Raw genomic sequence first — 26,550 nt, forward strand, 5'->3', positions numbered from 1 at the left:
ACTTATTATCATCGACTTATTTGCACCTTGTTTCTGCATAGCGCTGTGTCTGTTTACTCATGGGTTGTGAAAATGCCCCAAAACAGACAAAATATACAACTAAAACTAAATGATTTATTGAATTTCCAATGTAAATCCAAGTGAAGGAGTCATGATATAAATCTTTATAGAATGTGTGTGCCCCACTGTGACTTAGCAGTCACTTATTTCCATCACTCTTGTATACAGGTCACATTTGAATACTACAACCACTGTACAATCACATAAATGCTGTTTATACTGAGGTTATACTTCAGACAGTTAAAGTTAAATGTCTTAGATTAGATTGTAATGGTTCCACCTGGTCCCATTGTTCGATCATTAGCTAAATACTTGAAATAAAAGTCTGACTGGAATGAGAATATGTCTGTCACGTAAACATGTCAATCCAAAAACGCGTTTGATCCATGTCGACGTGAGGTGTTTCCATTGTGACACTGCTTTATTTCCATTCCGAAGAAGAATAATGAACATACTGAAAGGTCACAGACGTGATGGGATGAGCAGACATACAGTATGCGGTGGAAGTGAAGCTTCTTATTCTTCCTCTTCTTCTTCTTCTGCTTCTGCTTCCGGAGAGATTAGATAACACTGTGCATGTCACAATAGCCCATTCCAACACTCACTGCACTTACACACACCACAATTGGAGCATTTCATTTGTTCGATGCTCCCGTCCTTCCTTTGACCAGTGTTAGAAGCCTCGTTACAGGACTGTATCATCAGTGCTGCATGTTCTCATTAAGAAAGAGAATAGTTAAGTGCACTGTTCCTCAGGTGGGAAATGAAATGTGACATTTGGAGTTAAGAACGATTACAGCTCTGCCGAGATGTTACGCCGAAGAACTGACAATCTCCCCCGCCTATGTTTCAGCACCTGCTTTAGGAACCAGGACCAGGACTGAGGAGAAACTCACTCTCGGGGCTGCTCGCTGTGTCATGACCGGTTCATGTTCATGCTCGTGAAGGGAGGGAAATGCAGCTGAGAGTGTGAGATGGAGGTTCACAGAAAAGTCACAGATCTCTAATACAACTGTTGAGGAGCTCTGATTGACTTTATCGTGGAAGCTGTGATGGAAAACGTCAGACATGTTCTTCTCACCTGTCTTGGGGTCCACAGAGAAGTAGGGCTGTCCGTGAATGATGCTGTACACGATGCGTGCACTGTTGCCGTATGTGGGGTCATCTGCGTCTGTGGCTGTCACCTGTGTCACATAAGTCCCTAAACAAAACCACACACACACACACCATTTTTGGGCATTTGGAGTTTATATCAATATTTGATGAGTCATCTTTTCAGATTAGGTTAGGGTTAAGGTTGTGGAGATGGTAGGGGATGGCAAACTTGGTCTGTTGGTAGAGTGTCTACATCTTTATGCCCACACCAACTTCCGTTCAAATCTGATGATTATTGACAGCTATGTGATGTTTTTTATACTTTTGCATGTAAGTAAGAGACAGCGATTTCTTGAAAATGTGTTACTTTTTGGTGACGTCATCAGAGCGCGGATTCTTAATTACCTATCCATCACGAAAGGTTCAGATCGATCCCTTAAAAAGTGTAGACAGGAAGTTGCTAACAGAGGGCTAAATGTGTACGGTTATGGTTAGGTTTATGGAGATCAGGTTATGGTTATGGAGAAAATTTGATAATTTTTTGTGGTATAATCAGTGGGTAGATTCAAAATTCAGTGTGAACATAGCTGGGTACCTATTAGCTATCCATCCAGGAAACAATCTGATTGATCCGTCAAAAAGTGTAGACAGGAAGTTGCTAAAAGGCGACCAAAGGTAGGGAACTAGGGTTCGGGTTGTGGACACTTGGTCTGTTGATCCTACGTACAATCCCCAAATCCTCAAATCTTTTGATGTAATGATATAATTCCATGGCCTTTATTCATTGAAAACCTCCCAATCTCATCTGTGTCTGTCCAGTACTTTGTTATTATAATAATAATCATCATAATAAAGGTACTGCATGGTGTTGTTCAACTAAGCCTAAAACATGACCCGAACAAAACAGGACTTCTCATAGAAGGGATCAGGTTTTTGTTATGCAGAGGCTTGTGCTGTTTGCTACCATCGCTAATCCACTACACTGTTTGTTGCTGTATTTGAGTGTAATAGAGACACAGCGAGGTCAAGCTTCTCTCGGAGCACTTTAGTCCTTAGCTGAAGCATTAACAGCTTAAGGCCTAAAGACCTTGACTGTTAAATTACCTCCCAGTAATGTGTTTAGCAGACAGATGGGCAACTACTGTTAAGTCTGGCTTTGTTTGTGTGTGTGTCAGTGCTATGGTCACAAGCACTTTGCAGAGTGGACAGAAAATAGCTTAGTTAACACATAAACGTATGAAGTACAGAGGCAAAACTACCGGTGCTAATGATGCTGCAACCCATCCACCCACCACCGGTCACTAGACTTGTGCCACCTTCCTAGAAACATCATTTTCGTTCACCTCCTTAGTTCCTCATACTTGAACCGGCCCCCATTCCATGTGTCTTACCAAATCATGTCTCCGTGTGTCTCACTTTGTGCTATTCTTGTAACCTTGCTTGCTGCCAGAATGTTGTTGTCTGTTTGTTAACTGCCCATCTGCCTGTCTGCCTGAAAGCTTGGTTCGACTTGCTATTATTCTATTAAAGTAAACTATCAAAGTAAAACAAGTTTCCTGCATCAGTATTTCTGAACTGGTTCTCCATTTTGGTGGTCCACAAGGGTCCAAAGTCAGTAACAACTGATGGAATTTGATCGGACAGGAAACAGGTGCATGTACAAACATAAGTGATCCTAGTGGTCTACTTTGCTGATGTCCTACTTCCTATAGCACAACACTTTCCAGTCCAGTTGGTAGCTGCCATGTACTACTCAGCGCTCATAGAATACAAGGAAACATAAATAAGGGCTATTTCCTGGTGAGAATTCATTGCAACTACAATGAAGTGTTGAGGTTGAGTATGCATGTGTGGAACGCTAGCTCTCTGCAGCGGACTTGTAACACTGTACGTGTTTATGACCCGAACTTTAGTTGTCATCTTTCCATCAAAACTGTTTGACGCAAAGGTTGCTGTGGCTATGTGAGCATCCACGGGCGTAAATCAAGGGCGTAGAATTCAGGGTTATTTCATGCCACGTTAGTAATGCACACAAGAGCAGGTCATTTATTTTTAACAAGCCAGGTTTTCCCTCTATCCCATGTTGGTCATTTTAATAGCAATCAGTTTGATCCAGTGTCGTCCATATCAGTTTGGCTTGTGGTGGAATACCCGCAGGACAATTATAAAGCAAAGTTCCAATTAACACTGCAACATTTACACATTCTAACTGTCAAAGGCACCATCCAATTTGTCCTGGAGTTATATTTTGTCACTATTATTTCTCTGTGACCTCATTGTTCTCCTTTTTTTGGGTGGAGCTGTCATTAAGTATGTAGTCAATGTAGAATATAACTGAGCATCCACTTTTCTTTGAGATGTGACAGCTCTGTTTTGTTGTCGCCTCAGCTTCCGTACCTGTCGGAGACATCTCCGGCACACTGCCACTGTACGGTCCGTTGGGGAATCGTGGCTCATTGTCGTTAATGTCCTGCACCTTGATGATGAACTCAGACTCTGGCTCCAGAGGGAGGCCCGTGTGGATGTCGACAGCCTGAGCTCTCAGTGTGTAGTACGACTTCTCCTCCCTGAAAGTGTAACACACGTGCAGTTACTCCCAATTAAGCAATAAAGGTAGTTGAGCTGCAGCTTTGACATGGTTCCACGCGCTGTTGATGTAAGCCTGTGTTAACGCCAACACTGAGGGTTTAAATAATCAATACACACACACTACATGCACATTGGTGTACAGTGGTGTATGGGTTTGCAGTGAATCAGGGTTAAAGGTGTCAAGCTCAGCTCGACACTGACGAATGTGATAGAACCGTATTGTCATGGCAACAACTCATCATCTCACTCCACTTCTCTGTTACCTTTCATTCTCTGGTTTGTGCAGCTTCTATGAGATACTTTAGTATTTAATCTTAAATTCCTATTTATATAACCTGTTGGGTGAGAGGTGAAACCTTGAGCAAAATCTATGCATCTGCAGTAACGCTCCTAATAGCCAATATTACTCTTTATTCTTTTTGTGAGAAGAAAATAGTATTGGAGAATTTCCTCATCTGAAACATAGAATGGTAAAAACAACAGGAATTGAGCAAAAAAACTACGGGGTTACACAGGGCATCAGAGATGATGAAAAAAGTATAAAAAGTAAGAAGTGTGAAAGTGTAGGTAGGCTGTTCGCACGTAGTGTCTAAAAACGCTCGGAAAAAAACATGTGGAAAAAGTTAGAGGTGCTTTTCTCCAAGGTGCTTGAGGGGTTGCATATGTAAAGCTGAGAGGAGTGAATCTGCTGCTCCGGTCTCAACGAATTAATTAAACACATTAAAATAAGTATAAAATAAAAACAAAGAATGAATTACCAGCACTGCGTTTTCTTAAAAGGAGCTTTGCTGCTCAATGCCTCCGTGTATCCGATCCTTCAACAACTGATTAAAGAGCTTTGTTGGGATCATTGGTGGCTCAAAGTCAATTTCAGAGCAGACAAAGACAACGTCTTTGGTCCAAGTATTAAAAGACACACTGAAAGTGCATGCTGCATTCCAAAAAGTAGATTCTTCTTTTATTTCACTGACTTTGAGAGTGGTGCTTTGCAACAAATGCAATTCAGCGTCTGCATTTGTGTGCATTAAGACACTACATGAGTGTCCCTGTTCTAGAACTCACTTTAATCGGGAAAGTCAACGCGCTAACTGCCACATAAGCTAAAAATAAAGGCATAAAATAATACCTGAAATAGATCACGTTGCAGTTGCTTCAAAAATCTTTGTTATGTAGCAAAAAGATTGGGGTTGGGGGTGCTTAGAGCTCTCAGTAGAGTTAAAATCTCTAAAATAATGAGGCATAAGTGGTCGCTCTGTATGTTGGGTACAGTGGGAAAATCAACAGAATCAACATACGAAAAAAGTAGCAAAAAAACATGGCAGAAAGTAACTTAAAAATCCTATCCTAAAGGCTAAATCATCCTAAAAATACACACCAAGTTTTAACAATCGATTAAAAGCTCTTTCTACGTGCATTTGATTTCCATCCATTCATTATCCATACAGCTTTATCCTTTGAGGGTCACACGGCAGCTACAGCCAATCTCAAATGTGTGGAATAACTCAAATTACAACCATCTCTAGATTCAATAATGTATATAGTGTTCATCTCTCCTGTATATATTGTACATGACATTTTTACATAAGCATGCATATGTTTACTTATTTTTACATTTACTCTTGTTCAGTTTAGTTATTATACTTTTTCAGATCAAAAACAAACAAAAAAAACAACAACTCACATCTCAGTTTGAGTCATATTTCTCAATCTATTGGTTTCCAAACCAAACGCCATGACCAGGACTTTATCCTAAACTTTAAAGGAACCTGACAAACTCAGGATATAAAACAATTGTGTGACTGAGGTGACAGACTGCCACATAACCTGCCTTCACCTTTTCCCTATTAGCCACAGTTTTTGGCTTATTAGCTCGTCAATCTGCAAATTAAGCAGCATCTGTCAGCAGGAAGTCACATCACATCACATAATACACCCTTAACATGGATAAGTAACACACTTTAGCTTCACCGTCCTGTTTTACAGTGTTTTTGAAAACTTTTCAAAAAACTCTTTTGTACTGCCGTTTCTATAACACCTAACATTGTTGTGAAAAGTACAGCTGTTTCTTAGAGATATACTATGTTTACATGTTTAACATTTGGCCCCAGTCTCTGGAAATGTCTGCTTTATTATAGATATACTGCGTATGCACATTATTGAGATGAAGTTCAAAGTACCATTTTTTTAACAATAGAGTGTATTCTTCTCTGTTCTCTGACTCCTGCTCAGAATGTTATTGCTGCGTCTGACGCCTTAAATTGGATAAATGTCCAGTTTAAGATCAAATCCCGTCTTATCAGATTGGAACGTTCACAGAATTTTTATAATAACAGCCAACTATCAAGGTTATATCTTATATCTCTGAATATGAAGCACAGCTTTGCCCAGTCCAAGTTCTATTTCAAATCCCTGTAGTGCTCCATTACTGAAGTACACTGACTACTAAAAGCACTTGGAAAGTGAATTTTACAGGTCATTATCACTCAAAGCTTCATCGTTGTAAGTTAATCCTTACAGTTGAAAGGCTCTGACACTGTCCAGCTTCTCGCCTGCTGGACACTTTGAGATCAGGAGCAACATGAATAGTGGCATATCATTGTTATTTGCTGTCATTAAAAGAAGCACCAATGTTATTGATCGACATGCATTTGAGGCGGAATAACTCACGCGTAATCACGACTTATGACATACAGTCATTTATCAGGTTTTATCGTTCATGATTTTGATCCAGTTCTGTTCATTGCTGCAAATCAGAATAATAATAATGATAAAAACATATATATATATATATATATATATATATATATATATATATATATATATATATATATATATATATATATATATATATATATATATATGAGAGGCAAACATTTCTGAGCACTGACCTGTCGAGTCCCACCAGGGCATGTATGTCTCCTGTAATTTGATCGATGGTGAAGATGGACCCGGCTCCCTCCCCTGACAGCGTGTACTTCACTACGTTTTCTCCGTGGTCCATGTCTGTGTGCAGCTGCAGTGGGAAGAAAACACATGCACATATGGCTCCAACTGTAGTGGCAATCAGTCATTATAAAGCGTAATGTATTGCCAAGGTCAGTGTCGCGGGTAATACTGTGTAAATTGACGTGTAAGACAGAACACGTGCTGCTTACAAAAAGGTATAATATGCACATTCGATTTGCATATTATATAGTGAGTACATTATTAAATACAAACAGAAATCATTGTTGAATGAAGAGAAATGGTGTGTCCTTTTATTATCACTGCTTAATAACCTTCAATGTATTGAAGAGCAGTATAGTAGTTACATATTGTGACATTTCATTAATTACCTTATTATTAGTGTTATTATTTATTCCATTAACTCCACAAAAACCCTTCACCCAGTCATCTCCTTGATGCGCTTCCTGTTATGTTATTTCTGCAATAAAGTAAGTTCATCATCATATTATCCAATCATGTGTCACCTATATGTCAAGCTGCGAATCCGTGTCACAAACTCACATGATTTTAAATGCAGTGGAATTGACCAACAATCAATCGGAGCAGAATAGACGTAGAACATAGGATCAATGATATACGGACTAACGCACAGTTCCATGATAGCAGATTAAACTAAGACACCTCCATATCAGTGGCAGCCACCTCGGCTGCTAATGGAAACTCTATAGCTGCAGCCCTGTTACGGCCAATGCATCAAACCTGACCCACTTTAGAAAACCTGTTGTGATGGGACTGACCTGTCTCAGGATGGAGGGAAATTGGTCTGTTTGTGAGAACCAATAAATATGAGCTCACTGATTGGCCCCACTTGCTACCAAAGATGGCTAACATACTAACAACAAGGCAAAAGCAATGCAAAGGAGGAAACACAGGGAGCAGAAACATGGAGAACAGGACCAAGAACACATGGAAACGCAGCAACTGAGCAAACCAACAAAGAGCACAGACACAGACCGAATACACTGGGGAGGCAGTGATGATAATCAAACACAGACAGTCAGGAGGAAAGTTTTGCTCTTTTCTTAAATAATAACTGCAGCATGACAAACTAGGGCATTCCTCACTCACATCCTGGTCACATGACGTTGGTAGCACACGTCTCTCTTTGCAGCCTGCGCTCAGTTTTGGGATAATGAGGGTTTTTAGGGTTGTGTCAGATGTTATGATTTCCATTTTCCAATATCCAATCCAGTCATTTTGTTTATTGTTAATCAAAATACTGAGCGGCTGAATGTAGCACCTGAAAAATACAAAAAAAACACAGTACACAAAAGGCTGCTTTTATACCAAATATCATCCGGTTTCAGTATAGAAAAACAAATCAAATAAAGAGCCTGCTTTCTGTTTACAATGTGTCCAATCTCAAGATGAAATGCTACTATTAAGGTTATTTTCTTGAGCGTCCTTCAGAGCCAAAACATACATTGCATCACGTCATACAAGTGTTAAACTGACTTTGACAACATGCAAAAGTTTTTTCTGACAGCCTGCTGAGGCCCGGGCTTTGATATAAGATAAGTAAAAAAATACACACATGATTTAATAAATGCATTCGACTACCGCAACTTCCATAGTTGGCTGTGAAATGAAACTGCATAATAAAGACACGTTCTGTCTTACACAGCCTCGCTTTTTAATACGAGCCCATTACATTACATTCTAGAAATTATAATAAATCAGCGAGTGCTCGTCTCCACTACGTCTACCCAGGAGCCAAATCCTCAGGAATAATCAGCAGGACAGCACTCCAATTACATGATTTATTAATGGGACATTTCAGAGAGACACCATTTCCCAGCATGCAAACCAGACTATGTTAATAAATGTGAACCCTGTCCTGCTGGTAGTTATTTACACCGCTATCGCCGCTGTATCGCAGACCTTGAGCAACACCTGGCTGTTAATTAGAGATAGTAAATCTTTACATAAACAAAAGAAGCAATAAGTTCCAAAACCGCACACAGAACATTATTCTCGGAGTGAGAAAATGCTTCCCCAACAGTGAATTCATTACATTTCTCCGGGAGCGATCCAACCATTGTTGTGCAAGTTAGCAACTAAAGACCCACTGGGCTCCGAATAGCAAAGTGAATGGACCTGAATACTGATGCATTTTAATTATCATCAAGTTGAGCTGAGATGTTGATGCGTGTGCCGATAGGACCTCACAGCAGGACGGGAAAAAAAACAACACGGGATAATACACAGTCCTCAGCTCTCAGAGCTGCTGTGAAATCAAAGCAATGGTGTTCTTCTAACATTTAGCCCATAGCCTGTGCAATATTGATGGTTAAATACATATTTGAAATGTGAACACACACACACACACACGTGTCTGGAACATGGAGCAGTGAGGAGTGGAGAGCAGACATGTACAACATGAAAAAGTATAAATAAAACCTCAGAGAATTCATGCATTTTCCAGAGTGGTAGAAGATGGATGGATGGATGGATGGATATTGTAAGAGTTCTCAGATGTTCTCAAAACACTCTCAGGCTTATTTGCCTGTAATTCTTTGGCTGATACAGTGCCGTGTAAAATGATAGTTTACTTGAGCCAGGTTTCATTTTTTGATGAAGCCATCTGCACGCTCACCCCCGCTGTGCTGCCAGACCGGCCTCGTTCAAGTGAACGACGAGGCTGTTATTTCACTCCTAACTAGTGTTGCTGTAAACATCATCACTCACACGTCCAAAGTCAAGAGAGATCTTATACAAAAAGTAGCAAAACAACACTATGGACCAGAGGAAGAAGAAATGTGTGTGTGCTCACGCAGGCCAAAGCCAATAAAAAACCCAACATTTGTCATTTGACACTTAACCCAAAGGTGGAAAACCTGTGTTAACCTGGGATTAAATGCGTTTTTGACCAATATGTTACTATAATGGTTAGCTTGTCATCATATTTAGTGGCTAAAGACCCGTATTTCTGTGTTCGTGTGTCGCACACCTGCAAATAAACACAGGATCACTTCCAATATCTAATCCTCACTGGATTGCAACACGGCATTAATAAACCACCACCTCAGCTCTGCATGTTCGCACAGATGGCAGCTCTAATTAGGAGCCCATCAAGGCAGAATCATCCTTTCCCAAACTTACATCGCTTTCCTCGACCACTTTAATCTTCCGTCACTCTGTAATTAACAGACAGTCATTTTACAAGTGACACCGGTCACTATCAGGTTTATTCATTCATTCATTAACTACTGCTTCTACTTTAAGGGTGGTGGCAGAAGCTGGAGCCTGTCCCAGATGAAGTTTCTCGCCCAAATACTGCAAACTTAACTTTGAGGGTCTGGCATTTGAAGACCTCACTATATACGGTCCATACGCTCCAGAGAGGTCATCTCGCTAAGCATTTGTGCCTATACAGTGACAGATGGGGGTGCCAATGCAAAGGTCAGGCAGACGTACTGTATGTAATGAGGGCAATGAGGTGATATATCTTCCTGCCCCCTCCCAAAGGCTATAAGAGATGCACATACAAAAACAAGTTCTGGAGCAAGTAAATGGAAATGTATACTTTGTAAAATTGTGTTAACCAATTTGAGACTTTTGTGCTGACATTGCACAGATCAGTAGACAATCCGCGTGACGTTTGTAGGGTTCCAATTTGTGTGTGTTTTGCGTTTCTGTCATTTGTTATAACCTGTGTACAGTATATCAGCGAGGGTATAAACACAACGGGGGAATGAACTAGAACCCTAAAAGAGTTTATTCCGGTTTGTCCACATATAGTGTTTGAAAAAACCTTTATGAAGTTACCAAAGCATAGGTTTTTTTTGACGATGATGAGCAAATAGGTCAAAGTTCTTTGTTCCACAGCCTTGTTCAATTGCCAGTTCATGACCAGACACGCTAGGATTATTTTAGATCTCAACGAACAAAATAGATGTGAAAGCACAAAGTATGTGGGAGTGGGATGAATCCATATCCCGGTTGGCAATGTTGGCAATCTTAAAACCAAACAATTGTTTGCTTTGCCTGCAGTCAGTGGATTAGTTGTCTGACTTTGTTCAACAACAAAAGAAAAACAGATTTAAATGTGAGCAAACCTACTGAACCTTTGTCATGTGTTGCTGAAGCAGAGATGTTAAGTTTAAGCCATCAAATGTAGAGAAGGAGCAAGGTTGCAGTTATTAGAAGTGGACACACAAGATGAGGGTCTTAAAGGTCCTAGCTCTCCAATATCCAGAAGACCATTTGAACAATGTGGCCATAAATAAATAATTCATGAGTTAATTATGAGAAAAAAGGTTGAATACAAATGTCTAATTTTGATAAATGAATGAGATTATGACATTTTGCATTTAAAGGTCAACTATACTTTGATAGTTAACACTTCCATATTTAACACTGTTGTGACTCAGAAACACAAGAGGGGACTGTGGCCATACTTCACTTTTTAAAGAAAGGTCACCTCCCACTTTTAAGAAATTACATTTTTTCCAGTAGAGCTTAGACTTATTCAGTGGAATCTGACAGCAACACACACACACACACATTCAAACACTCACACTACAACATTACATTCCCATATTAAAATGCATTAACTATGCTGTCATTGTGTCTGTTCTTATCACTACCCCAGAGGCTTGGAGCACCACATAAATCAGAGAGTTTCGCAAAGGCTGGATCCGTGGACGCTAAGGACTAAAGATTTGGAGCTGGAATTATCTGGATGGAGGCCCGTTTCAATTTAACATAAAATATGTGTGCAACCTTAATTTAAACCTTTCCTACGTGATCATCAACTCTGATAAAGAACATCACCTTCTAGAATACAATCAATGTCTGTAGACTCACTTCAATACGAATCATTAACAATCTACCTAACCTTCAAATTAATCTGAAACTACAATTATCCCAAATTTAACATAATCCCAATTTGACCCAGTGGGTCACTGCCATGCACCGACACTGACCATTTGAGTCAGGCGTGTTGGAGGAGAAAAACATCTAAAACAGGGGTGTCAAACTTACGGCCCGGGGGCCAGAACTGGCCCACCAGAGAGTCCAATCCGGCCCACAGGATGAATTTGTTAAAATTTCACACTACGATTACAATCTAAATGTAATGTCAGATGGAATATTTTTCAATTCCAGATACCTGTGACTAAATGTTTGTACCTTTATAGATCCAGTGTGATGCGTAAATAGTACATTTAGGCATGATATTGTTGAAATTTCACCTATATTTCTCAAGAAATTTCATGTTTTGAAAAAATATCCTTCATTAAATGTAAAACAAAGATGAAAAAACAAAGGAGATCTTGTTGGTCATTGTGCTGTTATTTTACTATTTTTACTGGTCCGGCCCACTTGAGATCAAATTGTGCGACATGTGGCCCCTGAACAAAAAAGAGTTTGACACCCCTGATCTAAAACATGTAGGGCAGTGCAGGTCCCCAGGACCAGGATTGAGACACCCTGATTTACCCTTGCTTTTTGTCCGCAAAAAAAAGTCACACCATATTAAGGTCCACACAACATGTGGAGCACACACACACGCACACAGTTCTGCTAACGTTGCACTCTGGAAAATACAACCTTATTTGTCACAAATGACCAGTGAAGTGAAAAATGCAGGGAGGTCCCACCTCAACCTTACTGTATGCACACAAAGTGTCGTCAGTCGCATGCCAATGTGTGTGAGCACTGCACACGACTTCTCTACAGCGTGAATTTGTCTCTTCAGTCCAGGGTGAAGAATTCTTCCCTCTGAAGGCGTTTTTTTTGTTTTTGCAATGGAAGAGAGAGCAAGTGTGTGATTTCTACTTCCTCCCTCCGCCTTGCTCCTCTCCTCTATCCTGCAAGACTCCACGTGCCTGCAATTCAAAACAGCTCATTGCTTTAAAAAATGAATGCTATTCCGAACAAGTTTGGTTTTCAAAAAAAAAATATATATACACTCACGAAGCACTTTGCTTTAACGTGATTCATTCACACAGCCATGTGCTGTGTGTAAAGCCCCGCAGATACAAGAGAGGAGCTTCAGTTAATATTACATCAAGCAGCAGATGGATGGAAAAAAAATTTATATCAGTGACTTTGACTACAAGGTGATTTTTGTCAGGTTTCAGGGGACTCATTCACTATAGATGCTCTAGATTCCCTTTCTTACAACGTAGCCACCCCCACCGCCCCACCCCACCAAAAAAAAAAAAGGATCCCATTGAGCAGCAGTTTTGTGGAGAGCAGAGAAGCATCTCACAACAATGTCAAGGTGGAGGACCTGCGACCTCAGAGGCCGCGGGCGTGATCCGCGCCTGTCAGCCAACAAAAGACATGCGAGGCTGTGGCAGTGGACACCGCACCCACCGTGCCACCACTGTGCAGAATCGACTGCACAACAGAGCCTTTTTGACTGTATATGCAGTATTAGTATGGCTCATAAGATGTGATCAACAGAGATGTACTACTTCATTACTGTACTTAAGTACTAAAATGCTGTATCTGTACTTTACTGCAGTCATTTTTTTTCTCCTACTTCCACTTGTACTTTGCAGGGTGAAAGCCTCACAGCTGTCCTGACGTGCTGACCAGTTATAGGGGGGCGATGGACTAATCGAACTATAAGTAGCAGGTTGACTGATTAGAGGCCTCGGAGCCTATTCTCAAACTTTAAATCGGTAACTACATAACACAATACTTCTACTGTTACTTTCGGTACTTAAGTACATTTTAAAATAAACTACTTGCAATACTTAAGCACAAGAAATATAGTGTACTTCTACTGAAGTCACTTTTTGACTACTCAAGTCTTGGTCTCTAGTACTTTATACATCTCTGGTGATGAAAGCACAGTGACGAGGTTTTCACAATTCTTCACGGCACTGATGCCAACATGCAAGTTATGAGTCTCTCTGGTTGATGCCACTTATATTCATGCAATGCAACACCAGCTTATTTCAGACGACACCATTTTCTACAATATAACAAATAAAAATAATACTTCAGTTTAGTTAGCTAATTCAATTTAATGACAACTCAATGACAGGAACCAGAACAGGGCATATAACGCTGTCGCACCAGAGAGAAGCAGGAGAAGAATTGCAGAGTCACTTGCATGCATTTCGTTACGACACGTAGTTTGAAAATAAACGTGCTATCCCGGGCTCCTACTGGTGATACATCATGTCGTGTACGACTCCCTCATGTAGTGTGAATTTTACAACTGCTAGACTCAACAATGCTGACTTTGACAGTCATGTCGCGTGAACGTGGCTTAGTTCTGTTAGGGAATCTGTCGCAACAGACTTTTAGATCTTTCTCCTCCTTGCAAATGAGAATATAACTGATGACAAAAACTCGCTCGTGCCTCAATCTGTAGGTGTGCACAGGACAGTTTGTGTGCAACAGCTCAAACACGCCACTGGGGAACAAGCAGACATTATAATATGCAGCATATAGAACACATCCGTGTCTTGAGTGCTTGTGATGAATTTGCTGTTTGATGACCCAGCTGTGTGGCGGGAATAAGCCGCCAACAAACAGAAGGAGATGGGCTCTTAAAACTGTCTTTGCCTCCAAATCCCATGCAGTATGTTTTCATCACTTGATTTGTAAACACCCACAACTATAGTCTCCAGTCCCGCCCACCCATCACGGGGAGTCACTGCCCTGTCACAGCTCTCAACACAGTATACGATATTATTTATATGTGAAATCTGGTTTAGCTGTATTGAGGGTGGCAGGTGTGCAATGAGCCTGTTGCACCAGAGATTTAATTTAGTTTAATATTCTGAGTCATGTCTGTGGCTCACGAAACAGAAGCACCTTGGTTAATTTTAGAGGAGGAAAATGGTTTTGGCTTCATGTTATTTAACAGCTTGTGTGAAGTCACTGGATCTTGCTCGAATCTAAACAGAGCAATGCATCAGTTTTATCATGTTGGAGTGGCAACTTATGGTTCCCTATTAAATGTCTCCTGGTAAATGTCATATATTACATAATAGGCAGCTATCATCTGTGCCAGATTGAACTTTGCTTTGGACTTGCCTCAACAGGCAATCGAAGAATCTGGTAAAACAATGCTAACAAGAATCACTGGCAAGGCAGCAAGGCGGGAAACTGGGCAAAATTAAAAAGTAAATCGACATTACCAAAGTAATAAAACAGAATTCCAAACTAAAATATACAAAGAAACAAAAAGTCCCACCAGAAAAGCACAAATGTTCAAAAGAGTCTGTAAGTAACAGGAGAACCTTGCAACTTCAGTAAAATTCAAATGTTCTATTCCTATTTTCTGTACTTTATAACATTTATTACCAACGTGAGTGTGTGACAGTGTGATATATATCGTATTCCTCTGTGCCACAAGGCTCCATTGTTTCCAAAGACTTAAAAAAAAAGAAACTCCTCTGTAAGCCACACTGTTGCACTGGGAGACAACAAAGTAGTGGTTGACAAAAACAAAAAATAAAACACAATAAAGCCTCCAGCTTTATCCTCTAACTTGCATTCCCATGCCCATTGCCTTTTTGTTTTAAGAGATAAATCTGATTCAGCTGCATTTTCACACAAAAATAATGGAAAATAAATTGTGCCCAGTGTGACATTATTAAACATTGACTGTATATGGAAATAGTTCAGTCTACACAGCAGTGATTATAATGTGGGACTCAGCAAACCAATTAACCATGAACATGGGTTATAACTACTTTCTAAAATGACAAACACCTACACTACTGGAATAATATTCTATTGGTAGAGGGACAGTCACTAAGTTATGACTCCGCCCACGTTGAGTAGGAACTTTTTTTGTAGTGGAGATGCAACCTAAATTGTGGCCAGGTAAGCCGGGACCATAGTGGAAAAGGGCCATAAGGGGCAGTCAAAGGGTTTTGTCTTCACCTTAACCCTAACCCTGTCACATTGTCTGGTTTAATGGGTTACAAAAGTGAAATGACTGTCCAACGGTATCCAGTGGTCGTCTGAAATGGTTTCATATCACCCACAAGAGAAAACACACTGGACGTCCCCTACATTTCAAGATAAACACACCTTTGAAAAGGTCATAAATCTGGATCCAGATGACAACCAAAACCTAACAATTCCTTCCGTGGGCCGAAACCTACATCCTCCCATCCAATTCTATTTCTGGCTGAACTTTTGCTCCGAACCTGCCTGCACAGAGCCAGTCTGGGTATGTTTGCACTAATAGCTCTGACACTAAGTGGTAAAGGTCATCAGATTCCTTCCACTAACACCCCCCCGCCCCTTCACAAAGTGCTGCCTACTCCTGTGATAATAAAGCCGTAACACTGCTATTAGCACCAACAGCATTAATCAGGAGCCCCTGGGCACAAGTCCTCTCTGGCTGATTAGAGCCTGGGTTATTCAGCCTGACTAACTCTTTAGCCCGTGCATGTGTTCTCCCCCCTCAGCCTGTAGCTGAGCCAACGGAGGACAGCAGAGCTCAGACGAGTTGGCTTTTTTAAAATGCACTCAGTCAGTTGTGCAAAATACCACATTAACGTGCCAGGCTGATTTCCTTTTGTCACACATGTAGGCGCTGATCTCAGGTCATGGTGCGAGACAATTTCTTTGGGTGACTCATGCAAAGCAAGGCGTCTTTACTTATGTCTGAGTATTGTGTACAGTGTACTGCAGAATGCTGCCGGCTCTCCATTCTCCGTGTTTGCATTCGCCCGCGTCTGTTTACAGAAGAGGGCAAAAAGGTAAAGAAGAGGAAAGAAACAAATAATAGACACAACATTGACCTCTATAGACTCCAGCACTTGATGAGTTAATGTTCATCAAATAACCTCCATTTATCTTTACCTGATGACAAAGGGAGACATTGTGGCATTGCTATTACCACTTAAATGCTGTACATTTGCCACAATCTTCTGTATAAATAATGATAACCTCATGCTCAAAAGGTGAATATAGCAGTGATAGCAACAAGAAAAAATAAGTAAAGCAAGAAGCAAAATCTCCCCTTCAGGTGTCTACTGATAAATAACTAGTTATGGACGGACTTCAATATTATTTGCCAACTTTTTTGATGACCGGTCGGTCGTTGGTATTAATGTTTTCAACTTTATTGATTATTGTTCATTTGTTCTACAACATTAAAACGGACAAAACACGGACACAACTGTAGTCATTGTGACATTTGGGAAACACTGAAACACTTGACATTCTATGGATCCAACGACTTGAACAGTTTAAATGGAGAGAAAATAATCCACAGCATGAGCAATCCAGGACGAATATGGTGAGTTTGCAGTCCTAAAATCAACAATACACGTATAATACTGTATATATAAACATATATATACACATACAGTGTACATATACATATATATATATATATATATATATATATATATATATATATATATATATATATACACAACATAGGTTGCATCTCCACTACAAAAAATTACCTACTTAACGTTGGCGGAGTCATCAGTGACTAGTGACTTTACACCACACTTCTGTAGTTGTTGTAGATTACCCACGTTATTAGGATTGTTAAGTAGTTTTATTCTATCTACAATTCGGCACTGTTCGGCTTGATTTTGCAGCCTCCTACTCCACAGACTACATGATCGGCGGCGATCCCTAAATACACCACTCCACTTTAAAAGACTCCTGTCAAATACAGAGGTTTCCCTGGTAGTTGTTGGAGATTAACCCACATTTTTAGGATTATTAAGTAGTTTTAAGTGAAATACAGTTCGGCACTGTTCGGCTTGATTTGCGTGTGGGACGTCTTTTCCTGTGATGGGACTCTGGCCAGTCAGTGGCCAGCAGTTTGACCAATCATTGCATAGTACCTACTACTAGCACGCTTGGAACCTCGCCGGAGCAGGTACTAAAAATAGTACCTTGTACCAGGTACTACGCTATAGTGGAAACGCTACTTAAACCGCGCCGAGGCGAGTAGAGCCGGTGGAAATGCGTCACGGGTGTGGTCCTCTAGTATCTCATTCAAAGTGTTTGCTGCAGATGTCCAGTAGGGGGCAGAATAAACAACTGGACCCGGCTTTCACAGGTTTTCGTGACGGCCATAAATGATCTAAGTAACGAAATACCTACAACACTACAACACAACAGTATTCTATATTCATCGAATGCACATTCAACATCAATACAAATAAAGATACTTGGGAAGTGTTGTCTCTTATTTCTATGAGTGTGTGGGATCAATCTGATCTGACGGCAACACAGCTGCTGATCAAAGTCTCCTGAGAGCGAGCAAACACACACTGGGGCCTTGATTTCCACGCGTTGATTGCTGATTGTGGACTTTGATCATTATGTGATGATTGACCTCTAAACTGCCCATTACTGCCAAAACTGCTGCTGCTGATTGTAAGTGCACATCGGAAACTGACCTGTTGCCGAGCGATCGTAATAAATCACAGGCGTGTATGGATGTGTCGGCCAAAGCGGTGTTTTGTTTTTTTTTCTAATGAGTTTGTCTCCAAATTGCTCACAGCCTCCTGCTGCACTTTCACATGACCATGTACTAAGTATGTAATAAACGACCTTCCCTCACTACAGCTGAAAAGAAATGCATGGCCATTGGCACAGTGGGTGATGAACCTGGCTATAGATTCACACACACGGAGGAAAAACAACAGCAGAAGGAACCTTCATCAGAGCAAGTCATTAATAGACGGGACTCTTAGGAGCTTATAATGACATTATATAAGCACGCTGGTACTTTATCACGCACGTACACATACGAAATCAAGTTCACCGCTCAGAAGACAGTGGGACAGAATAAACACAAGCCTCGAGTGCAATTACAAGTACAACTAATTGCGTTTCACAGACGTGCAGAGCAAATATTGTTTAACTACATGAAGAAAAACCCACACACACGCATGGTCACGACACAAACACGACTGTGCCAGTGCCACTGGAAAGGGGTCATTTGTATCTGACAGTGAGCTCATGTTATGATTCGGTCATGAACTCATAACTGAATAAGTCTGCACAGTTGCTGGTCTTAGAAAACAACAGCTGCCTGATTTTTTTTCTTCTTCAAGATTCAAAAAAAAAAAGCTTCTTATATTAAATGATAAACAATGACATCACGGTAACTCGGTTATCCGCTCGCAACAAACTAGAGAGCAGGTCTCTCTGCATCACAGGATTAGGTTATGTTGTGTTTCTTTGCAACGTCTGATGTGGACTCGATTTGACATAACTGCAGGAGATTTGATTTGCCAACAGGTATCCTGTTTTTTCAGCCTCTCGCCAGCTCCTTACCACCTACACCCGCTCTCTCTCTCTCTCTGTGTTTGTGTGTGTGTGTGTGTGTGTGTGTGTGTTTGCCAGCTGCAGGTCTCAGGCTTCCTGCGGAGAAAAAGCTGCTGCCATTCAACAGTGGTAGACCCGGCTGGTGGAGAGCTGCTGGCAAGACAGACTGCCAGAGTGATTCACATCCACAACCACATCCTGAGCTCCATCATGTGGAGCCTGGATAAGTGATTTTCTCTGTGGTGAGATGATTAGAGAAGATGCCCAAAGTCGCTTCAGCTGTACATACAGTGCATTAGCAACTGTAGATGCAATGCACATAAGTCACTTATCAAACTGTGCTCACAGAATAGGTTGATTATGGCAAATCATGTCATCAGTGGGAACAGAACAGCAAGCACTGTCTTCACTACTGTCATACAAGTCTGTTTCCCATGATGATGGAAACCTCCCTCTGAGATACTGCCCCCTGGTGGTGTGACTGCATTACGATAACGCCAAAATTGAGATTTTTTTTTGTTAGGTTTGTTTTGTCTTTTTCATGGAGAGGATGTTGATGTTGTGGGGGGGGAAAAAAAAAAAACACACAATCTTTTCTGAGCCCTAACCACAATCCAAAACATTACATTTATATGCACATGAGAATAAGGGATGCACTTTCGCTTCAGGAAACACACACACACACCTTGCAGAGCACTGTTGAGGAAGCGTAATGAGGAGACAAGGTTGGGTGGAAAATAAAATTACATACAGGTCTGAAACTAGCAGGAGCATTTTCACAGCCAGTAAAAGGCAAAGGTGTTGCAAGTTGAGTTTAGCACATATACCATTGCTTGTCTAACTGGAGTCAGAATAAACATGTGTATCGATGGCAACATAGCAAGATTTCCCTATGAAACCCAGCACATAAGGAACAGATGATGATGACCAGCATCAGTAGATTCATAAATTCCAGGAACGTCTGTCTGTGTGTGTGTGTGTGTGTGTGTTATTCGCATATCTCTCAAATCGATGTTCCGATTGATTTCAAACGTGACAGGTGTCTTGCTACGGGCACGAGTGAGTGCAGTGCCAAGGTTGATGTTGATTGGATAAGTGATGCAAAAGATACATCGGCAAAAAGAAGCACACTTTGGGCCGCTCCCCCTCTCACTCACACAGCACTGTGAGTGCGATGAGGTGCCGCGAAGCTGAGGTAGACCACGAGCGCAGTGCCCCCAACCACAGGCGTTACAGGTCTCTACGCACCCGAACCAGCAGGTTCAGAGCTCAGAGCTTCTTTCCTGCAGCTGTCACCTTACTGAACTCAAGCTCTGCATCCCGCTGACAACCAACCAACTGTTATGCAACCAAGTAGGGCTGTAGTCAACCAAAGAAATTCATGGTCGACTGAAACCCTGAATTTTCGACTCAAAATCCACTAGCGCATGGTTTCTGGAAATATACTATACTATACTACGTTGATATCAGCACGATATCAACAATGAAGGAATATTTAGATTATTTGTCTCTGTGCATGTCCTCGCACAGAGCGAGACTGAACAAAGGAGATCGCTGCCGTTGTTGTGGGCGAGTGCGCCTGCAGTTATACAAGGAATCAATGATTATTAGACTAAAACATTGAAATATGCCAATTCTGATATGATCATGTACTCAAAAGTCTTTATATGATATGTTTGTAGTCGAGCTGTGATATGCAAACTGTTGCTGGTAAACTTTGCATTTGACTTTTTTATCACCATCTATTTTTGTAAAATGCTGCAACCAAGTAGTTCATTTTTCCGTATTTATTGTATGCCATTATTTGCTTTCCACCAAACACAAATAAAAATGTCACTGAACTTTTGCTGTGTAATAGTAACAATGAGCACTCAAACACACCAAACCAACAATTACTAAAAACACACACAAAAACAGATTTTGCACGGGCACTGCACTAGTCTCAGTAATGATAAGAAGATTTTGGTCCGAATGACCAGCAAATATTTAATGAAAGGAAAATGGGTCAGCACGATTGCGGTGCTCATCAAGGGTGAAGATGTCAAATGTCATGTCCTCATAATAATGGGAGAGTTTAATATAAATGGCAGTCCAAAGAGAAAAGGGTTTATATTTATGCAAATATTTCAAGATAGAATGCAATGATTTTCAACTCAACTGTGTTCTAATGCTTTGCCTGAATGGACACTGTTCCATTTAAATAACACTGCAGGGGAGTTATAGAGCCTTTTCAGTGCATTCGTTCAACCATGGTAAGTGCACCTGAGAAGTCCTCTGTGCTTAATATCATGTTATTGACCAATATTTTTTCAGCAGTAAATCCAGCATAGAGTGTACGGTGAAAGCAAAGCTTTCCCGTTCAAAGAGATGTTGTAAAAAAAGAAAAAATGAATGGAAACATGAGCCAAAACAAACTTTTCTTACCTTTCCAACATACTGTGGTTCGGTCCCCATGTATTCCTCCAAAACAAAGAACTGGTTCCACACCCATCCTCTTTTAATACGATGCATCCTCGACCTGTCGCGTTTCCTCGGCCTTGTCCCGCCCTCTAACGACGCCACTCGCCCAGCGGACAGCCTCGCGCTCCTCGCTCCAATCGCCCGTCGACCTGACATTGTGGCCTTAGTTCTGCTCCAGAGCTGAGGATGCTGGGAGCTGTAGTCCAACAGGAAACAAGAGCCCACCAGGAATAGAGTGACATATTTCCTTGTGATCATCAGGGAGTGTTGTTGTCAAAATAAAGAACAAATAAAAAAAAGGTACGAGACAGTTCAATGTGTTGGGTACTTCCAGGTTGGAAATGGACATATATCCAAAGTCGGATCTGAATCCCGATATTCCAACGTGATCCAAGACATGCAATCTGCTAATGTAATGTCCTTGCGAGAGTGTTGCAGTCACGATGGGTCATTATGTTGGACGAGAGTGTCTCTCTGTGATTCTATCAAAGGGTTTTGTTCAGTTGAGTTTGGGTTCTGGCTCTGTGATGACCTGATGATATTTGAAGTGCTCTCGTGAATTCTTTGATGTGTCAGTCTTCGGCTTCACCACCTGGAGGGGGAAAGAAATGAGATAATAACATGTAAGTTCATTCTTGTCCTTGGAAACAATACATTTACCCAAAGCAAAGCTGTTTTCACATCACCGGAATTTCCCATTTGTGTCCCATGACAGCAGTCAATTGAGAGCAATTCTTATTCATAGATAAGATAAGCTGACTAAACGTAGTCGTGTGCTTGCAAAACAGACACCTAATGGATGATACTAGCTGTCAATCACACAGGTCTTCACTGAAAAACCGACATCCATTTTCATACACCAGTGTTTCCCAACTGCCCTGCGTGTTTGAGACGTTTCCCTGCTCCGACACACCAGACAAATGGCTCATTACCAGGCTTTTGCAGAGCTTGTTGATGAGCTGACAATTTGAATCAGGTGTGTCGGAAGCAGGGAAGCATCTAAAACCTGGAGGGCAGTGGCTCGCAGGGACCAGGATTGAGCAACACTGGTATAAACCTTTGCGGGCAATAGCTTAGGCCAGACATCCATCCATCCTTGAGCCAGTCCCAGCTGACATTGTGTGAGAGGCACTGTACACTACAGACACACAATCATTCACACTCGCTTTTACACTTACGATCAGAGTCGCCATTAAACCTAAGTGTAATACTCTGATAAATATCAGTGGTATTTATTTCATCATTTTCAAAATGCCAGTTCATGGTGAAGTTAAAATTTATTTGAGATAAATAAGGTATTAAAACGAATAAATAATTTATGTTTAAATTAAGTTAAAAGTAATTCTGTTATGTTATATTACGTCCTGAAGTTCATGACCTGTTTGTTCTTAAACTTCCGGGGGAGAAACTCGAGAGAGGAAGAAGAAGGAAAACCGAGGGAATGGTGAATGGTAGAGTAGAGACTCCGGAACAGTGTGTGTTGCCAGTGGGAGTTTTTTCACTGTGAACTGTGATTTAGTTACGTGTTCCCGAGTGTGTGTGGGTCGGACTCTCCACCGCTGGGTTTGTTTTGTAAAATACGGAGAGAGGTTCGGTCGAGTGGCTAGCAGGAGCCAGACTAATGCCACGGTCACGCTGAAGGGAGACGCCGCCGACACGAGGGGCTTTGAAGAGTCGTCTCGGAGGAGAGTTGTCAACGGAGGACGTTACGCTGCTGCCGAGGGTGATGGAGTTTTGTCACTGCGAGGTGCTGCAGGCGGAGACGGTTGCCACCGCAACGAACGAGCGAGGATTCATCAGCTGCGGCCTGGTCCTGCCGACTTCACCGATATACGGAGGTATTGGTACTGAGCACCAACTAAAGCGCGCCAACGAAAGTCAAAGCGGTTGCACTCAAAATAGAATAAGACAGTTTAAGAAAAGAAAATTTTCCATAGAGACAGATTTTGAATGTGTGTTTCCTGCATTTTAATACAGTTCTTCATCATCATCTAACCACTTTATCCTCCACCAGAGGGTCGTGGGGGGTGCTGTGCCAATCTCAGCTACATCGGGCGATAGGCGGGGTACACCCTGGACAGTTCGCCAGTCCATCGCAGGGCCACACACACATAGAGACAAACAAACATTCACCCTCACACTCACTCCTATGGTCAATTTAGAGTGTCCAATTTACCTAATCCCCACATTGCATGTTTTTGGACTGTGGGAGGAAGCCGGAGAACCCGGAGAGAACCCACGCACACACGGGGAGAACATGCAAACTCCATGCAGAAAGGCCCTTGTTCCAACCGGGGCTCGAACCCGGGTCTTCTCGCTGCAAGGCGAGAGTGCTAACCACTACACCACCGTGTGGCCCTAATACAGTTCTTGAAACTTAGAAATTTGTGTTGGGATTTATTATATTGTGTTAGTTGTTGTGAGTTTACAGGTCAAGTGTGTTTCCACAGTCTCCAACTGGTAAATGAGTGAGAATCATACGGTACCCTAGACTGATATATACGTTTTGAAATGTGTCTTTTACCATAGAATATTTAGGGTTTTAATACGGGAGCCGGTGGTAAAAGGGTTACATAAGCCCAGTATGTCTTTGCACTGTAGGAGGGAAAAACCAGTGGAAAACCCATCGAGCCCCACACACAGAAAGGTCACTTGCAACGTCCACTCATTATTACACAGATTATTGTCCTATACAAGACATCTGAGAGGTGACTCAAGTGTTTATTCACTCCGACATTGTCTCGAACAGATCAGGCCAAGGATCCGGGATTGGATCTCAAATCAGATCAAAGGGCTCTTATTAGAAAAAAGGCTTTAGAATGCGGGGTTGGCGGCCTCGTTGGATTAGCCCGACAGCTGATGCGTGGCACTTGTATGTGCAGAGGGGGCTGTTTGTTTATGCATTACACCATTAGAAAGTCTTATTAGTTGTGTCATGTCTGGAACCCATTAGCAAACAAAAGGAGACCTGCACTGAAACGTAACGAAAAGAAACCGTACATCTACGGCATTAGACACCGTCAGGTGGAATGTAGTGTTTATGGTGAGTGTACGTGACCGTGGAAAGGTGAGGATGAAGATATTGAAAGGAAAGTGGGGTTGGTCACCAAGGCAACTGGTTGAGAAATAGTATCGTTAATCAGCAATGCACACTGGATACAGATGGAACAGTGCTGATTCAATCAACTGGACTGTCAAGTTCATTTAACTCTTAATCACATGAAATAAGGCAGTGAGGTAAATAATAATAATAATAATTAGAGCCAATATATTTGGATCAGTCACTTACTCATGTGTTTAGTGATGAAGTAAAATGAAAGGGAATTTTGCCATAACATACAAAAATGATATATAACAACAACGAAATGAACACTAGTAATATATGTATATACAGTATATCCATATATATTAGTAGTGTATTACTAGTGTGTATGTATATATATAATATATATATATATATATCTATATCTATATCTATATATATATATATATGTGCAGAAAATGAGGTTATATAAGAAACCATGTTTAATGACCCACAGTTTAATATGTACACCAATCAGCCACTGCTTTAAAAGAAAAAAAAAAATGTAATGTTGTGAAAGCTAAAGAAAATGACCCAATACAAATTCATTTGGGAATGAACAGTAACTGTATAGCGTAAACTTTAAATATAAAAACATTGTGTACATCAGCCATAGCATGAACAAAAAAAAGTTCCTGTTGAGGCCAGTTCATGTTGTCTTCAGTGCAAAGTAGAGTTTATACATTTAGAGCAATTAAAGATAATTATGTGAGAGAATGTCATTTTTCTGTTTGCCCCAGCTCAGAGAATGGAACACCCCATTGTGGCAGCAGAGACCTGCTGTGTATTAAGATCACCTCTACTGTTTGCAAACCTAATTACTCAATTTTCTCCCCCTTTTTTTTTTGGATTTTGTTTCCTGAACTAATTTACCCAAAATCGCCAATCACCCATAGTGCCACAGTGAAAATGGATTCTTGGATATACTGTGTGTATATATAAATATAATTTTAATTAAACATTAAAAACTGAAGTCAGTAATTGCCAAAAGTGTTCAGACCAAGTTGTGATCAGGTGAAATTTATAAGTGCATCTGTGGCAAATGTCATTTATCAGACACAATTTCGAAAAGTACACACCTGTGTATTTATGCTCCCACGATTCACAATGCACGACATGTCAAAGAAAACCAAACAACAAGCTGTGAGACCCCCAAAAAAACTCTTAAACTGTAAAATAAGCACAGATCAGGACAAGATAATAACCTCATCTCTAAAGCTTTACGTGCATGGGTTGGTCAGTGGGTTGGTCAATGGGTTGGTCAGTGGGTTGGTCAGTGGATTGGTCAGTGGTTTGGTCAGTGGGTTGGTCAGTGGATTGGTTTGGTCAGTGGAGTGGGTTTTTGGTCAGTGGGTTGGTGGTCAGTGGTTTGGTCAGTGGGTTGGTCAGTGGAGTGGTTGGTCAGTGGTTTTGGTTGGCCAGTGGGTTGGTCAGTGGAGTGGGTCAGTGGTCAGTGGTTTGGTTTGGTCAGTGGCCAGTGGGTTGGTCAGTGGTTTGGTCAGTGGATTGGTCAGTGGATTGGCACCATAGGCCTGTAGGGTACAGTTATTGGTTTGCTATATGACAACTTGATAAAAGTTGTATGACAGAAACATTTTGAGTTTGACAAGAAGTATTTAAAGGAGCTACACATTTTTACTAACGCTGTATAGGTTCATTTATTTATTTATTTATTGTTTTATTTTATATTCTTTATGAATCCCTTTGATTGTTGGAGCTTGGTTTATTCTTTGCAAAGAGAGAGTCAAGATGGACAACTGCTCCAGTCAAGGATGACTCTGAGGCACAAAAGGAAATCTGTGTGTGTACTGTATGTTGTTTGCGCCTTTAAAGGTTATCTGTGCAGCTGTGGAAGATGACCTTGGGTCCCACGATCCGACAGGTCCGTGAATCAGGTTTTGTGTGAGTACAACTCAGCTTGTAAGGTGCTTAGACTAAGGGTGTAAATATGCTAGGGAGAGAGATATCTGGAAAGAGCTAAACGTGTGTAAGTCAAAGGTGAATGGTCTAGTATGAAGCTACAGGAATGT

General features: G+C 41.1%; 1 protein-coding gene across 2 annotated transcripts in view; it reads right to left on the minus strand.

Moving 5' to 3' along the window:
- LOC122777793 (cadherin-12-like) overlaps nucleotides 1-26,550 on the minus strand; it is a 65,963-nt gene that overhangs the window by 20,168 nt on the left and 19,245 nt on the right. Inside the window, exons 2-5 of one of the 2 annotated variants that reach the window (XM_044039272.1) lie at nucleotides 21,403-22,030; nucleotides 6,633-6,757; nucleotides 3,553-3,722; nucleotides 1,142-1,261 (exon numbers count right to left, since the gene is read on the minus strand). In XM_044039272.1, coding sequence (XP_043895207.1) covers nucleotides 1,142-1,261; nucleotides 3,553-3,722; nucleotides 6,633-6,757; nucleotides 21,403-21,696 — 709 coding nt within the window. In that variant the 5' untranslated portion in view covers nucleotides 21,697-22,030. Of the gene's footprint in view, nucleotides 1-1,141; nucleotides 1,262-3,552; nucleotides 3,723-6,632; nucleotides 6,758-7,818; nucleotides 7,854-21,402; nucleotides 22,031-26,550 lie in introns of those variants that run through there. The other variant, XM_044039281.1, reaches the window with a different exon arrangement.

Source organism: Solea senegalensis, linkage group LG1 (genome assembly GCF_019176455.1).
Source record: "Solea senegalensis isolate Sse05_10M linkage group LG1, IFAPA_SoseM_1, whole genome shotgun sequence".
NCBI classification, from domain to species: Eukaryota; Metazoa; Chordata; class Actinopteri; order Pleuronectiformes; family Soleidae; genus Solea; species Solea senegalensis.